The sequence below is a fragment of the Drosophila willistoni genome, chromosome 3R (genome assembly GCF_018902025.1).
Source record: "Drosophila willistoni isolate 14030-0811.24 chromosome 3R, UCI_dwil_1.1, whole genome shotgun sequence".
In the NCBI taxonomy this organism is placed as follows: Eukaryota; Metazoa; Arthropoda; class Insecta; order Diptera; family Drosophilidae; genus Drosophila; species Drosophila willistoni.
This window is the reverse complement of record NC_061086.1, coordinates 6,691,226-6,708,539: the sequence shown is the minus strand read 5'-3', so window position 1 is coordinate 6,708,539 and position 17,314 is coordinate 6,691,226. Positions and strand designations below refer to the sequence as shown.

General features: G+C 36.8%; 4 protein-coding genes and 1 long non-coding RNA gene across 6 annotated transcripts; 3 read left to right on the top strand and 2 right to left on the bottom strand.

The window, feature by feature from the left end:
• The first annotated feature begins 6,132 nt into the window (after positions 1 to 6,132).
• On the top strand, positions 6,133 to 10,093 carry LOC6651087 (integrator complex subunit 5). The gene is made up of 9 exons (XM_002073069.4): positions 6,133 to 6,376; positions 6,448 to 7,223; positions 7,282 to 7,626; positions 7,695 to 7,959; positions 8,027 to 8,475; positions 8,531 to 8,895; positions 8,966 to 9,245; positions 9,313 to 9,455; positions 9,682 to 10,093. The coding sequence occupies exons 1-9, from the start codon at positions 6,267 to 6,269 to the stop codon at positions 9,976 to 9,978; spliced, it is 3,030 nt and encodes a 1,009-aa protein (XP_002073105.1). The 5' UTR covers positions 6,133 to 6,266; the 3' UTR covers positions 9,979 to 10,093.
• A 582-nt stretch (positions 10,094 to 10,675) lies between these two features.
• LOC6651086 (serine/threonine-protein kinase STK11) lies at positions 10,676 to 13,177 on the bottom strand. The gene is made up of 4 exons (XM_002073068.4): positions 11,636 to 13,177; positions 11,370 to 11,564; positions 11,141 to 11,304; positions 10,676 to 11,059 (listed from the first exon to the last, which is right to left on the bottom strand). The coding sequence occupies exons 1-4, from the start codon at positions 12,658 to 12,660 to the stop codon at positions 10,749 to 10,751; spliced, it is 1,695 nt and encodes a 564-aa protein (XP_002073104.2). The 5' UTR covers positions 12,661 to 13,177; the 3' UTR covers positions 10,676 to 10,748.
• A 75-nt stretch (positions 13,178 to 13,252) lies between these two features.
• Positions 13,253 to 14,461, top strand: LOC6651085 (26S proteasome non-ATPase regulatory subunit 9). The gene is made up of 3 exons (XM_002073067.4): positions 13,253 to 13,694; positions 13,762 to 14,085; positions 14,148 to 14,461. Exons 1-3 carry the CDS (start codon positions 13,593 to 13,595, stop codon positions 14,379 to 14,381), a joined length of 660 nt encoding a protein of 219 aa, XP_002073103.1. The 5' UTR covers positions 13,253 to 13,592; the 3' UTR covers positions 14,382 to 14,461.
• A 449-nt stretch (positions 14,462 to 14,910) lies between these two features.
• LOC6651084 (probable pseudouridine-5'-phosphatase) lies at positions 14,911 to 16,170 on the top strand. Of its 2 annotated transcripts, none has more exons than XM_002073066.4 (4): positions 14,911 to 15,010; positions 15,182 to 15,305; positions 15,370 to 15,588; positions 15,642 to 16,170. In XM_002073066.4, exons 2-4 carry the CDS (start codon positions 15,221 to 15,223, stop codon positions 16,052 to 16,054), a joined length of 717 nt encoding a protein of 238 aa, XP_002073102.1. In that variant the 5' UTR covers positions 14,911 to 15,010; positions 15,182 to 15,220; the 3' UTR covers positions 16,055 to 16,170. The 2 variants fall into 2 exon arrangements, with proteins under 2 accessions (XP_002073102.1, XP_023035993.1); XM_023180225.2 differs by having other exon boundaries at positions 14,911 to 15,053.
• A 409-nt stretch (positions 16,171 to 16,579) lies between these two features.
• Positions 16,580 to 17,053, bottom strand: LOC124460148. Its single transcript, XR_006954090.1, has 2 exons — positions 16,875 to 17,053; positions 16,580 to 16,808 (listed from the first exon to the last, which is right to left on the bottom strand). It is a non-coding gene; the product is annotated as an uncharacterized LOC124460148 (long non-coding RNA).
• Between the last annotated feature and the right edge of the window lie 261 nt (positions 17,054 to 17,314).

Genomic DNA, 17,314 nt, shown 5'->3' with positions numbered 1-17,314 from the left:
ATCTGGAAAATTGTGCTTTAACTGTGATTTTAAAATCTACTCAGTGAAGCAATAAACATACTTGACAAAAATTATAAACAAATTAGATTTTGAGATTCTTTGAAATCTTTGAAATAGAATCGAAATTGAATACCGATAAGTTAGACAATTTTTTATTATATTTTTAAATTTTGTTTTTCAATCTGATGAAAAAAAGTTTGAATAACTTCAAATTTAAAAAATGATCTATTTGTTTGGTTGTATCGTTTCATAAAAGAATTCTACGACGAGTCAAAAGAAAATACAATTTAATGAAAAAGAAAATGGTAAAGCGATAAAGCATATTTATTTCATGGTTAACTTAGTAGTTTACTTTGAAAAACGATTTAAAATATTTAGAAAATTTCTTTATGACAAATTGAATCTATTTCTTTCTTCTTTTGGAAAATTGTAACTTATATTTTTAGCCATAATTTAGATAGGTAGTGAGACTTACTAGAGGGTAAAATGGAAGTCGATTTAATGTGATTAGCATGATTATTTTAATTTCAAAGTTTTTAGTTTTGTTTAAATATGTATTTCGAAAAAAAAGGAGAAGAAGACGATTTTAAAGATGGTACTAAAACCAGTTTGACTTTTGGGTTTTTAAATATTTATGATTAAGAGCGGCGATGCTGACTTGGCTTAGCAGCCAACTCGGTGATCATTTCTTTTGTTTGTTTTCGGATACCAATAAACGACGGAAACGCGCCGTGGACTTGTGAAAAAAATAAAATACAAGCAAAAGACAATGCTGCCGCACTCAACAGACATCGAAATGGTGTCGGAGATGGAGACGATGAACACGAAGACGAAGATTTAGTCTAAGAGACGTCAACGTATTCACAACTTTCTGCATTAGCCATATTCTCAATGGCCAGTAGTCTTATTGCCTTCGTTGCAGCTTCCTCAATCATAAACTATGGCCAAGCCCAACCACATGGCGTATACTTAATATACATATGTTCACATTTCAAATTGATTGCAATTCGACGACGTATAAATTGATTTTGTTTTTTTTTTTTTGCATATTTGCTTAAGAAGGTGTTTGGGTAAGGTGATTTAACTAATGATCTCCTCCCCCGCCCCTCAAACATACATTTGGCCAGCTTCTGTGGGCCCATTCAATATTTTGATTTTACAGTTTTTGTTTGGTTACCCCCAATTAGTGATTATATATAGTGATGTCAAACTTAGTTAGTTACACCCATTTACATGCAAAAATCTCTTACGGATTTCATTGAATGACATATCTGGGGCCAGCAACTACTTTATTTCAAATGTACTTGTTAAAAATCTCACCATTCGAGGTGTAAAAATATTATTTTAGTTCAAAGTTCGTTCTACTGATTATGAGTGACAAAAAAATGACTTAAAATCCATTTATAAATGTAAGTGTGAGTGTAAGTGAGGGTGTAAGTGTGTGTAAAGTTATTCAAATATGATTTAATAATATTCTCATGAATATTCTCAAGTTGTTGTTTTTTTTTTTTTTTGCAATTAGCTAAAGCCCTTATTCTGAACCCAACCAAAACTACCGGCAAAAATCAAAATAAACCACACGCGCTAACTAAATATGGGTAAATCAAAATAAAACTGAAAACAACAATCAATACCATATACAAATTCGTTAAACATTATGCAATTCAAATTGTTTAAATAATTTCTATTTGAAATATCAGAACCTTTGACGCATTCGTTAGGTTGAACTTTTCCCCATTAATGAAAATAATAAGGTAAACATTTAGAGTTTTGGATTCTATTAGCAAAGCTGCGGTATTCCATTGGTTTTTTACTACTTTCTGTACTGCATTTAAAATTCCCATGGAATTTAACTTAGCAAATATTTTGACAAATGTCTGGAGACAGTAATCCCACAATTTTAAAAAATAAGTTTAATTTAATTAAGAAGAAACACACTTAAATTGTATAATTTCAAATTCAATTCATATGATTAGACATTAATCGTTTAGTTAGTTCAATTACCTTCAATAAGAGACTACAGACTTTAATTTTTTTTTAATATTTATAAAATCCGGTCCATAAGAGAAACAGTAATAATAGGCAATTTCAAGATACTATGTTTTTTTTATTTCACAAATAAAACCACTAATAAAGGGTAATAACTTTACAGAACTTTTTAATGGCCGTGGAAAAATGGCATAGAAGAGTCTAAAAATAGCAGTTTAATAGCTTTCTTGTTTATAAACCCAGCTGACAATTATAATTATTTATAAATTGTTTGAATGTCCCATTAACTTTATATGCTATATACTCACCTGGACGAAATCAAAGATGTTTTTATAAAAATTGAATGGTATTTAAACGAGACAAATGGCAACATCGCGATAGTTGATAATTATTGGAGTTAAAATTTATTAAGAGACAATTTTTATAAACACTGGCTTAAATTCAAAATATGTTAACTTTTAACCCGTTATCGTTTCCTAAATCGTTTTTTGAGTTATTAAACATTGATTGAATTGCCTAGTCATCCACAATGACCTCGATATGCCGTCACATCTGGAGGCATGGCATTCGCTTTAGGCTGGAAACCCATGACAACCAATCTGCAGGACAACAGCATGGAGACCAGGCGTCTTTTTGACCTCTTCGTTAGACTAGACATGGATTGCAAGTAAAAAACACAAATAAAAATAAAATTTCATAGTCTTTTAAATAAACAAGATAAAAGTATTGCTAAATTTCTGTTTTAGAATAGAGGACTTTTTGGAAATGATGGATAGTTGAAACTCTGTTCGATGAAAGAAAAAACAAATGGCTTTCTAGGGTTAAGCTTTATTCTTAGGTTTTATTTTGTTGTTAATCGCAAAAGTCTCTGATGCAAGCAGGGGAGGGCAGCTGCCCTCCATTCAACTAAATTTTAAGAGATTTTTGAAAAATTCATTAAGCTTAAGATGCAATTTCTTTAAATTTTTGTTTTCATTTCATTTAGTTTAAAAATATGTTCTGTTTTATTTTTTTTTTAAGGAATTCAAATCAAAATGAAATTTATTTTTTGGAAATCAAATTAAAATTTCTTAAAAAAATTCAGTTTTACCTATTTTATGCTGTTGGTTTGAAAAAATATAAAGAGTAATACATTACATTTTCGTGGTATTTATTTGTAATATGTTCTTGCTGAAGTTGAAAGATTGCAATTCTTTCATCAAGTTGACTGGTCATTAATCAGTTGGAAATATTGTGAATTTTGTATGTTGTTGGTTTCGATGGCCGCACTTCTTCCGGTGCAAATGTGTAATCATTGAGATGTGTGTAGAAGTACAATGACATTTGGTTTAGTAAAAAACAAAACGCAATTGTATGGCACAGATGGCACAGATGGTTTTTTTTTTTGTGTTCGTGCGTATTTTTTAATTGACCAACCTTCGATTGTGGTGGTCAAGTGATGATGCTATAAAGATGAGATGCGATGAGATGATGTGCGTTTGCCCCAAACTCTGATGACTGACAACTAGCCTGGCCTAACCATGTTTGGCCAAGTTTTTGTGGGTGTTTTTCGCTTGCCCGGCCATTGTTATTAGGCCAAGTTTAAGAGATTTGGTGTTTTTGTCGTTAAAAATATTTTTTCCACCCGAGACGCCTTTGTTTGTTGGCTTATTGTAAACACGTTACTACTTCTTGTGACCTTATTTAACGAATTATAATATTCAAAACAAAAACAAAAAAAAACAAGCCAATTTAGATGTATGTATGTCCAGTTCAAGGTCTTTTATAAAGGGAAATGACCATAGATAGAGGGGAACACGCGCAATACAAAATCAAAAAAAAAAAATTCTATCTAAATCTGCTAATGAATATTACATTAAAAGGGAAATCATGGACTACCTTGTATTGCCCCTTATGTGAGTTTAATTTGGATTGTGAAAATTTGATATACCAAATCCCAAAAGGGCGCTTAGAACAACAAACCAATAAACGTGTCTGCTATACGAATTCGATATTGCCAAGACAGAGAATAATATATATTTGCCTGATCCGTTTTACTTATATTGATTTACACGTTAAATTTCCTAATAATCATGAGTAGATGACAAAGAGCCGCATGAAATGAATAAGCTCTTTCTAATAGGGTATAAAATAAACCACAAATCGATTGTGCAATCTTCTTGCAATGATTGATGCGTTGATTTGGCATTTGGCTAAAGTCTCAATAGCCCTCGAAATAAGCAACAGAAACGGCTAAAGTCGCAGTCGCAGCTGCAGCAACTTCATCTAGCGCGCCCACTAGTGGCAGTATTGCAGGCAGCCATTGTTGTTATGATTATTAAATAACGGTTAAGTCAAGCGCCATTTTTGTATTTTGCAAATCATTCTCACATTTACATGGCAGTTCAAATGCAATCGAAAGTGTTAAAAAAAAAAGTACAAAATCGAAAGAATCGAAAAAAATAAATATATTTAAGATATGCATAGGTAACAGCAAATACCAAAGCAAGAATAATAAAAATAAATAGATTCAAGTTTTTAAACCCGTTATGGACCTTGCAAGTATACATATTATGTACATATATTGAAAACAATAAAACATTAAAATTAACACGCTAACTGGACTTTCCGAGCCGAACCGAAAACGTGCTGCCCGCCCATCTTAAATCAAAATAAAAATTTAGTATAAAATTCATTTGTCAATAGCCATCAATGATTGTCATGTGAAGACAACGATGAAGATAATAATGATGATGACGCCTCAGATTGATCATCATGTTCATGATGATAATGAGTTTGGTCAGTTTGGTACTCACATAAAACACAGCACGAGTAGTATTTGTATTAGAAATTGCGCAAGTTTATTTGAATTTGAAGATGGCCAAGCATTTGTGAAAATATATCAAGGTCAGCGGGTTGACATAAAATTCAATGAAATGACTAAACAAATCAGCTAACTGATATTAAATGATTTCATTAACTAATTAGCAACCCCTTTAAACAATTGCAGCATTTGTTTTGAGGAAATTACCATGACAAGGTGATAGCGCATCCGTATTTAATATTTAACTCATTTATTTCTTTAAGTTTTTAGTTAAATTTTCAAATATTCAAATGCAAATGTGCATAACAAATGCATTAAAAATAACAATAGCGACTCATTCGCATTATTTATGCATGAATTTGATTGATATTGAATTTCCTATTTTCGAATTTCCGTTGTTTTAAATGAGGCAACAGCAGCACTGTGAGTTAACAGTGCTCGATGTATCGATAACTAATCGCATGCAATCGATAATCTGGCGCTATCGGCATCTCGCTCGCATTCCCTAGTAGCAAAACAGCTGACTTACTGAATGCAAAATAATATAATACAAAAATTACTTTATAAAATAACACAGAACGATGTAATTAATGGCGTCTAGGATATCTTATCTTACTGGAACCTTGAGCACTGATAGCTAATGAAAATAGAAATAAGCCGTGCAAGGGAGAGCAGACTTGGAGCAGTGTAATTTAAGTCAGGAACGCTTAGAAGATCAAATAGAACTCGTAACCCCGATCAATAATCAACAGGTGCCATCTGAAAGGGCCACCTCCTCGAAGAGACAGAGACTATATGCCACACTTTCTTTAAGGATGATTGTGTTGAGGTAATTCCCCATTCAGCGAAAGTTAATCAAATCACGTTAATCGAACAAAAATGGAAAATAAGAAAAAGTATTCATTAAATGGCAGGCGAATAATAAAAACACATAAATGTACAAGTACCATAGGGAGTAATGGAAATGAAAAATACAATTTATCTATCTTAAGTACATTAACATTAAAACAGATTGGTTTTTTAATATATAAATGGTAAACAGAGCCAAAAAAAAGCTTGGGTGAAGTTAGCTAGTTAATGTTGCTACCCCCTTTTGATACGTCTCTGCATTTTGTGCAGTGCTTTCCCACTGTAATCGAAAAATTTTAATAAGCTATCGATAACTGTTGCTTAGCTGCACTGTGAAAAATATTTTTGAGTATCAACAATTTTTTTATTTGTTTCATATTCAACGTTATTGTTATATTATGCAACATAATTATAAGTCATTAGATAAATGTGGTGACCAAGAGTAAACTCCTTGGTATATGGAAATCCATTTACTGTGAATGAATCTTGAATTTACATCGACAGAACATTGACTACCCTATTTGAACAGTGTATGATTGAGTATTGAGAGAGACTCGTTCACGTTTTCACGATTGAGTTGAATAAAATTGCATTTGTTTAAAAAAGAGGGAAAAAACGTACACAAATGTTGCGACAAAATCTTTTGGAGCAGCTGAAGCATTTCATAGACACGGTTGGCAATGGCCTGAATAATCCCTTCCATGTCCTAACGAATCCCTCTCTGATTAAAGTCTCGTAAGTAATGCTTTTCATTTGTATGGGAAAACAATCTCACATCTCATCCCCTTCCCTAAACATTGGTACAGATTGAGTTTCCTGGAGGAGCTTCCAGCCACACGGGATATAGTATTCGAATATTTTAGCCTACTGGCCGAGATCAGTGTCCAGTTGTATGTCCTGCCCGAAATGATAGATGCCAAAACTGGCCTGCCAGTGTCCCAGGTCAAGCAAGGCGGGAACCGGCAGCAACAGATGCGTGCCCCGGAATATGAAAGTTTTAATTTGGTACAGACGGCCCTGCAAAATCTGGTATGGAAGGGTCCACCAGCCTGGTCGCCTTTCATAGCCAACTGGAGTCTGGATCTGGTGGCCAGATTATCCGATAAGTATACTCAGCGTCGCATGACCATTACGGCGTCGTGTAACTACTGGTTGGAGTGCAATGCCATGCATGGCCTCCTCACACTGATTAGCGGATGCTTCCGGAAACTGAGCAATGCTGAGGAGGAGACTTGTGTTGAGATAATGCTGAATGCCTTTCATCAATTTCCCATGACATTTGACTGGATAGTGGCACGTTTAGGCGGCTGCTTTCCCTACAAGATCATTGTACAAATCCTGCAATGTGGAATCAAACGTTTCGTAGACGATTACCGCTGTCACTTGGACACAGAGGCGGGCATTTTGGACTACATGACATCGTGTCATGAGCAGCAATTACGTGCCGCTTTTCGTGAAATGCTTAAGGATGGATTTGCTCCCAAAAAGTCGCTCGATGTGGCTGTGGTGCCATTTCTATTAATCACCACCAACTACTCGGATGCCATTTTACAGAGTTTAGTCAATGTCCTGGTAGATCTATGTGGGTATTAACTCTTTATTTTCCGCAACAAGCACTTAATTCAGTGTTTTTTTTATAGATACGGATGACATGTGCGAAATGATTCTATTAAAGGCTCCACTGTGGTTAAGCAATAAAATGTTTGCTGATATGCAACCGACTCTCAATAATGCAGTGCTCCGTCTGAATCATCATGGCGCCAAATTGTTGCTCACGGCAGCCAGAATGTCTGAAAGGTATATGTGGTGTCAGGATTTTTTGGACACATCCATGCAGGATCTAGAGCAATGGGTGCTTAATCAGCGGAATTTCCCATTGCTCGCTGATCTAGCCTACGAGGAGACCAAATACATGCTCTGGAAGAGTTGCCTTAGTACAAATCTTATCGAACAACAGACTGCAGTTCGTTTGCTGCTTGTCGTCTGTAAGTAATCCCAAAGAATATTTGAATAATCCCTGAATTAATGCAAATCTCTTATTCTTTTACGACAGCTTCCCAGCATCCTCATATTTACTATCAGACTATATCGGAGCTGCTACGCAAGTCATATGCCCATAATCCAAATGGAATTGGCGCTCTTATACGATTGATGGCTGGTCAAAGTGGAATAATTAACTTTCCCGGCTTAACACCCGGTTTTAAAATGGTTCTAGAGGATATTACGCTGCAGGTTCAGGTCAACAATCGTCTGCCTGTCCCGCCAGGCACACCCACTGAAGCCTTCAATACCTTCTCCAATCTAAATCTTTTGGCCAAGTAAGACAGATTATCATTTTTACACCATCTAAAGGCAGTGTAAATAAATTTTTTAAACTTTTTCCAGAGTTCATAAGAAGAATTTTCTAACTCATATCAAAACGCCGTTGCTGACGCGAGCCCTGAATGAATGTCTACCAAAGATTATACAGATCTTTGAATGCACCATTAATAAATTAGTGCTAAGAATGAACCGAGATGCTGCCGAACGTAGCGCCGAGAAATTTAGACAGAAACAATCGGACAACACCAATAATAATCTGGAAACAATGCCTGATATGTACAATAAGAGCAAAACCTCATCAAATAAACGTGCCAAAATGGAAGCCAGCAATGATTCTCGGCAAGATGATGATGATGATGAGGACTTGGCCCGCATGCGTTTGGCTCATTTAATTGTTGATCTATTAAATAATATGGAAGCTGGAGGACGCTCAAATGTATTACGCACTCCAATGGTTCTTAAGCTGGCCGTACTTAGCGTAAAATATTTCTTTGTGGGCCTAACAGAGCAAAGTAAGTTCTAGAAAATGATTTTCATAAGGAAATATCTCACTTTTCATTTATTTAGCTGTCATCCGACGAACTGCAGCTGCTAATAGATCAAATCAACTGCTTCAGCGTCAGTGCTCGGCTCGGAAAATTGCTCGCACTGTTTGCCTGCGTGAGATAATCGAAGGAGCACTTTTTTACCATGGTCATCTACTGGGTCAGCTGCAGGAATACGAATTAGATGAATTGAAAATACCTGAGCATGAACTTTTAATAATACAGAATCTCCATACCAGTTCTGGAACAAATTCAAATCGCTCGGTACTCCATTCGGGCGTAATTGGACGTGGTCTGCGACCAATGTTATCCAATACGAATCAAAATTGCGATGCGGAAAAACAAACGCTATATCTCAAGGCTTTGAATGCCTGCTGTGAGGATTTGGTAGGAAGTTTTGATATTTTTTTTTTGGAAAATTTAAGTTATAAATTTTGTTGCGTTTTCTAATTTACAGGAGAAACCCAACAATGTGGAGGGTTATTCACTGGTCTCACTTCTATTGGTCGAGCTGGTCTCCACTGATGTAATGTACAATGGCCTGCCCTTTCCAGATGAGGAGTTCACCAAAGTGACAATGGAACGAGATATGCAAATTCGTCGTGCCTTTATCACATCGCCCGTTCTTTGGGCTGTATTGGGCATGATTGCGGCCCATAGACCAGCTCTGTGCTATTCCTCCGTATTGCTGCGAGCGCTGTGCGCCACTTGTTTGCATCACTGGCGTGGCAAGAATGGTAAATTGCGTGTAGTAGACATTCTTTATATTTCTTTTGATTCGTTAAATTTGGTTTCTTATTGCAGTCAATAAATATCAACCCGCATCTTCCAATGATGAGTTAATGTTATGCACCAAAAAACTGCTGCAACTGTTGGCCTTAAGTCAATTAATACCGCCGCCACTTAACCATCTGCACATGATCATTCATCACTTTGAGTCTGCGGAGGCAAGTCGTATTAAAAATTCTAAGTATAATAGATTTCTTAAGTCTATAATTACGCTTGGTCGATGAAACTAAATTGTAATGAAAGACTGTCGACAACATTCTATTTGTTTTTTAAATTAGTTTCCCAATGTTAACGAAGTTTATCTTAACTCAATATCAGAAAAATCATGTGACACAAATTGCACTCGGATTTACATAAATTTCGTGCACTACTCTTTCTTTGTAGATTGCCCTGCTGCTACGTGAATGCATATGGAACTATTTGAAGGATCATGTACCCTCACCTGCACTTTTTCACATGGACAACAATGGTTTGCATTGGCGAAACACAAATTTGGTGAAAGTTCCACCGCAATATGTGGACACATTGAGAAATTTAATGCAAAAGAAACTCTCCAAATTGGGTACACATTATCATCAGATGTTCATTATGGACGAGTTCCATGCCACTGGGCCAGAGGTGACTGGAGGAGCTGCTGGACAACAGCCAACATCCAGATTACAAATTGTGGAACTAGAATAGATTCTGTACAATGTAATTTAGGTAGCCTAAGCAGATTGTGTATGTATGTATGTGTGTGTGATTGTGTGAATTTAATATGTATGCAGTTAAAAAATATATATAATTTGAGTTGTAATTTATTATCAATGGGTTTTATTTTTTTACTATTTTTTTTATACTTCGATTCTTTTCGCTTTTTTCCTTTTTTTTTTTTTTTGTTTGTAAATTAAAGAAAAATCTCAACTTTTGCATTGCAAATACTGTCCAGCAGTTTGACTCGTCTAGCTCGACGACTGGGAATTGCATCATTTGTTTGTTTGTGTGTTTAGAATATAACGAAGCCAACAACAATTTGCTTTTTGAACATGTTTCTATCTCTCTTGAACGACTTAATTAACTCCACCTTTTTCTCCTCCCTCGATGACTCAATCGGCTCCTGCATTCTCTCTCTATATATATATAATACACAGTATTGTCACTTGGGTATATAAACTACATATCATTATCATCATTTCATTACATTTTGTTTCGGTTTTGTGTATCGGTAACTCGTGCCCTTCGCTTAGCTGGGCTAACTTAAAGTCTCTCTGCTTTTCTTTACTCTCTTTATAAATACTTGGCGATAAGGTATATGGGATAAGGGGGATAGGGGGGATAATACGGGGTACGGGGTACGGGACAACAAACAAACAAACAAAAAAAAAAAAAAGATAAACAATTAAACAAAAAACCCAAAAAGTTGGCTCACAATTTGTTAACAAAGTAATTAGTTTTTCATTACGTCTTAGTAACTACGACGTACGGCAATGGCTTAGCTTGCGCACAGAGATGCAGGATGTTAGTTTTTTGGCCCGTCGCTTAAAGCCCGATCCTTTCTTTTTTGCAGTTGTCATCGTCGTTGTAGTGGGCAGCTGTTGCTGATCCTCGGATCCCCCCCGTCCATTATGATAAAGAGCCATTGCCAGACCTTCTTCAGCAGCAGCAGCGGCGGCAGCGGCACTAGTTGTAGGCGGCTCATACAAATGGCAGGCGGCCATGGCAGCTGCGGATTGTTTGGCGCGTATATCAGCAGCAGCAGCAGCAGCTTGTCGGGCTAGTTCCTCTGCAAAGCGGATGTCATTCGGATCAATTGAATGTTGAATGTGTTTGGGGGGTCAGGAAAGTAACAAAAGATTTATCTTACGATTCACATCGTGCTCAGTGAAATAGACATCTTCCTGATCATGCTCGCTGCCATAATGATAGGCTTCCAGATAGGGAACTACAGTGGAACGTCGATATTTATCGCCCTTCAAAGGAGGAATGGGTATCGGTGGGCCGGTAACCGCCGGTGCGGACACAAACCATCTATAAACAACGAACAAATACATTTAGAAATCTTTTGAAATTCAATTCCTTTCTGCCATACTCACGTATTTTGGCGTATTTGCTGGAGGGAAAGACGTGCACTGGGATCAGCTTGGAGCATGCCATATATAAGATTGGCCAACTCAGCATCCATTTCATATAGCCAGTCGGGAGCCACCCACTGGCCGCGTCCAATATTCTCCAGCAATCGATAAATATTGTCACCTTCAAAAGGATATAAACCGGTGGCTAGATTGAATCTGAAAAGAAAATGCAATAATAATTTAAGTCTTAAGCCTTTTTGCATACGAAAACAAACGGGCAAACTTACAGGGTAACGCCACTGCTCCATATGTCGACCTTGAAACCGGCGAAAGTCTCATGACCGTTGGCTATTTCGGGAGGCTGAAATGCAGGTGTACCCTGACCCGTGGTGCAGGTGTCGTCTGGCGAAAATAGATCCAATTGCTCTGCTACACCGAAGTCGGATATTTTCAGTGTTTGGTCGAGGGTTAACAACAGGTTGCCGGGCTTGATGTCCTTGTGAATGACACGGCAACCATGCAAGTACTCCAAGCCATCGATTAGCTGCTGAAAATAGCCATGCGCTTGGAACAATGGCATCTTTTTATCTGGCTGATCGTCAATCATCTCCTGTAAGCCTCCCACGCAATATTCCATGACCAAGTACATCTTTTGCTTCTCTTCGTTGTAGAGGACATCAACTAAGCCAACGACATTTGTGTGCTTCAACTGCTTGAGCAAGTGTATCTCTCGGGTGACATTCTGCTCTCCGTTGGGAATGCGACGCAATTTTCGTTTTGTTAATATCTTGACTGCAAGACGGCATAGATTTTCCGAGTTCATGGCTTCTTTTACCTTGCCGTAGGAGCCCTCGCCCAGGACATCGCCCATCACGTATTTGCCAACCATTTTTATGTTCTTCTTCTTCTGCTGATAGATAATATCCTGGCTATCGACGCGATTGAAAAACATATTACCAATATCGAGTGTCACCCGATCAAGTGTGTCTATCTCATCGTCATCCAACCAGGTGACCTGAGCATGTGCTTGCTCCTCCTCGTCGTCATTATCGCCACCATTTAGTTCTCCCGCACCGGGATCTGTGGTCATCTCTAGAAATGCATCGTCCAACTGGGATGGTGTGTCATAGTGGAAATTCTTATTGGCCAGCAAAACAGTTATCTCATCATTATCTGTCGTTGAATCCATTTCCAGCGATTTGGTAGATCCTAACTGCTGACCTCCACCTCCACCGCCGCCTCCTCCTGCCCTTCCCTGATAATGTGTAGTCTTCACTTGTGTCTCCATTATGTGTGTGTTAGTAACAGTCATTTGGAAGCAAGAGCCCTTTCGCTGCTCTCTACCACGTCGTCCTCCCCCCCGCTTCGCTTCACACGCTCACTCACACGCTCACTCGCGTTCACAATGTGTGTGAGAGTGTATTTTATATATTAAATCGTCTTCTCGTGGGCCTAGAACTAGAATTGCATTGCATAAAGCCCACTGCTCTTTGATCACATTTTAATTCGTTGACAGGGCGACGAATCTCCGAAAATCCCAATCGCACTATTCTGAAGTACTTTTCTATTTCGACCAATTTTAGTTAATATTTTAATCTCTATCGGACTGTTGCAAAGATTAGTTTTGAGTATTTTTTGTTTACGCTGTTAGAAATTTGTTCCTTTTCTCTTTCCGAAATTTATATTTTTGTTGGTCAAATTGTCAATATTCTGATAAGGTAACACTATTCTGGAGATGTGTTGCTCCTACAATATTAACGACAAAACTGCTCAACACTGGACATTTAATTCTATTTAATAGAATTTGTTTACTAATTATTTATTATATTGTTGTCCACAATTTTGATTGAAAAACAAATGAGTGTTGCTAAAGATTTTTCATAATGAGAAATGAAGAAACACTTTTTTGATATTCAACACAGTTGAAGAAAAATATCGATATCAATTGACCAAACTTGCCGCCACTAGTTGCCAAAATTGATGCAAAACCCGACAACACTACATTTACGGCATATTTATAAAAACAAATATTTCGAAAATATATGTATTTTATTTAAACTCAAAATAGCAAGGCCTTCTTAAAAGTTTGATTTCAGCTACGCCTATCAATTTTCAGCACAACTCTATAAGAATCATATAGAACTCGACGTAGTCTCTACAGAGAAATATATATATATGTACATATACATATCCTTATATAGAATTGACTTGAATCAGGATTATAAGTTACAATAAAAGCAAGTCATGGCCACCGAAGTGACTACAAAGCAACGCATAGAACGCCTTATAGATGCTAAGAAGCAGCTGGAAGCACAAATCTCTAGAAATGGACAAATATTAGCCACTGTGAGTTAGTTACTCCTAAATACATACATACATATGTACACACATATATTATGATCTTTTTTAACAGAACGACAATGTGGGAATGAATGGACCTCTGGTGGATCCTGAGGGCTTTCCACGCAATGACATCGACATCTATCAGGTCCGACAGGCTCGTCAGACAATAATTTGCCTACAAAATGATCACAAAGAACTAATGAATCAAATCCAAAGCCTGCTCAATCAATATCATAGTGAAATTGCCAACACAGATCCAGAGTTGGTGAATCGTGCCTCTGCCTTAGATCTTGACGGTGATCGAACGACTGGTGGTTCTGCTCAACAGGAAATCAACACACGTGTCATAGTTATGGTGAATCTAGTCAGCCCTCATTCACCAGCAGAAGAAGCGGTAAATAAAGGATTTATTACCTAAGGCTAATTCAATAAATCCTCTTCCTTCATTCACTTCAGGGTATTCGTGTTGGCGATAAAATTCTTCGTTTTGGCTCCATTAATGGCAACAATTTCAAAAATGATCTCAGTCAAATTGGTGAAATTGTACGAAATATGCAAAACCAGAATGTCCATCTGAAAGTGAAGCGTGGCGAGCAAATGTTGGACTTAACTCTAATACCAAAAACCTGGACTGGACGTGGTCTTCTAGGCTGTAATATAGTCCTGCCCCCAGAACAAATGGAATACTAGCCTAATAGAATATGCTACAAATAACTTGTTTCTATAAGAATGCATTGTTCGGAGAAAAAATAAAACAATGTTACCACAAATTGAGTTTGCAATTATTGATTTTGGATATCGACTTAATGGGGATAAAACCGGTAGTAGTTCTTTTCTGCCTTAATTATAAACTGAATAAAATAAATCGTAAAAGTAAGGTGAAGTCGTAAAAGCTACAAGATTTAATGTCTATATTCAGTCGTGGTCTTTTATCGTATGTTATATTTCACTTAATAACTTTAAAGTATTATTTTTCCTGGACTACTGAGCTGAATTCCTGGTTGCATGAGGTAAAAATGTAGAATTTTAGATGACTTCTTGTCTAATTAATTGGATTCTATGTTGCGAGATTTGTGTATTTGCCTTTCTTTAACGATATGATCCTGAAAACAGATCAACCGAATTTTCGTACAACAATTTTTCGATTTAATAAAATCATCAAGTTATGTTTTACAGTGTATTTGTTATAATTTTGAATTGGGGGCGCTGTAAATCAATTGACAACCCTAACAGCTGCTCCGAGAGAACGACAACATGCGGAAGTAAAAGCTTTCCAGGTCAAGGCTAACGTAAACGTATGTAGCTGCGCACATCTTTTGGTAAGAACCGTCAGTGATAAGTGCCAGAAAAAAAGACCAAAAAGTAAGGAAGAAAAAACAAATAGGGAAAACTAATGCCGGAAATGGCACAATAGATGCGGCATCTATCATAACAGTACATTTAATTAATTACTTACAAATCGAATATAATGAAAAGCATTTCGTTTGCAGATTCATCCACAAACTTTTACATAACATTACTCGCTCACTATGGTAGAGGAGAAGGATGTTGTCCAGGGGGAGAAACTAAAACCAGTGACTCATTGCATCTTTGATCTGGATGGATTGTTGTTGGGTAAGTTGGCAGTTAAAAGTGACCCAGTCAGTGTGTCATTGATGCGCACTCACTATCCAACCAGACACCGAGACAATTTACGAGGAGGTCACTGCAGAAATTGCGGCCAAGTATGGCAAAACCTATACGGTGGACACTAGATTTCGTGTGATGGGCACTACCTATAGACGTTCTGCCGAAATAGTCATCGAGGAATGCGAGCTGCCCATCACAGTGGATGAATATCTGGATCAGTATATGCGAATGTGCGCCGAGCGTGTACTTACTGTTCCCTTGCTTGAAGGTATTGAGTGACGTCAATAGATTGTAATATGTAATAATGATTTCAATCCACAGGTGCCGAAAGGCTTTTGCGTCATTTACACGCAACTAAGATACCATTCGCTTTGGGCACTAGTTCGGGGGCTGAAATGGTCCAACTAAAGACAACAAATCATCGTGAGTTGTTTACCCTGTTCGATCATCTTGTCTGTGGCTCTACCGATAAGGATGTAAAGAATGGCAAGCCAGCTCCAGATATATTCCTAATTGCCGCCAGTCGTTTTAAGGATCCACCAGCTCCAGAGAAATGCTTAGTTTTTGAGGATTCACCCAATGGTGTTCAAGCTGGTCTAAATGCTGGCATGCAGACTGTAATGGTTCCCGATTCCCGTCTCTCTACAGATTCCTGCTTGCATTCGACTCAAGTAATAACCTCCCTCAAGAATTTTAAACCAGAACAATTTGGTTTACCACCATTTACCGATTGAATTTACTATTGGATTATAGTAGCCGACCTAAGAAGCTTACATATATAGAAAATTGATATTAAATGCATGTATTTTGGCAAAGTTTAAAATAAAAATTGCAAATATTTAGAAATTAAGGCGAGTTGTTTTATAAAGTGTTCCAAAAAGAGTAATTTTCTATAAAAGGGGTACGTAAATATCACAATTTTGTTATTTTATTTAATATGTATATAAAAAATATATTTTTTCTTGTTTTTGAAAAATAGTTGCAAGTTTAATAGGTCCCTTATAGTAATTTGGGAGCTAATCACTGCTCTGTACTTAGTTTTTGTCCATCACGTCAGAATTTCGCAAAAAAGCGCTGAAACTATTCAAAATTTGCAAAATTTTATTGTATAATATAAACAAATTATTATACCTATATATATAAAATTGGACCAAAACATATAGTATTCTATAGGGATTCGAAGAATTTGAAACTTTTTAATGTTAAAGAATTATTCGAATTTTATCCATCTAACAAGTTGTTTATTAGTAATCTTTGTAAACAAGGCTATTTTTCTTGAACAGGATGATGTAAAATCTGTTAAAAATAAAGAAAAACAATTTATAACTTTCTCTAGAATACTTTTGGAAGACTATTTTCCAATCCCAGATCCTCTGATTTCACAAAATCTGGATGTGATGGCCAACAAGCGAGTACGTAGTCAGAATCAGCATTAGCGAATTAGTTAAGAACACCTCTAAAGTTATCGTCACCAAAAATCATTTCGGCCTGTGTAATATTAATAATAAGTGCTTAAATGTTTCAAAATGTCAAACCTCTCCACTAATACCCTACCATTGGTTCGACGTTGCTGCGCTTTGCCTTTGCGAATTTGCTGCTTATTGAAAAAGCTTCGCCGATATTCGGGATGGCGGAGCGAATTGGGCCTTGTGGTTGTTGTTGTTTTATTTGAGAGAAACAGGACTTAAGAGAGAGCATCCCGAGCGAATTCGAGAAAGTTATGACGAAGTGACTGCACTGAGAAAAAAAATCAGTATTAGTAAAAAATTAATTTATATCTTATATACAAAGATCCTTAAAACCAACATAAAAACAAGCTTTTAATTGTAAAGGACCTTAAAAAGAAAATAATAAAAAGCTTATAGCTATATGACAAAACATAATGGATTGAACTAGACTACTTTAAAACTTATCTACTATACCTCGTGCGCCAAGAAGGGCACGATGCCCGCCTCGGCACTCAGCTCCCGCTTCACGAAAGACTTCCGACAGGA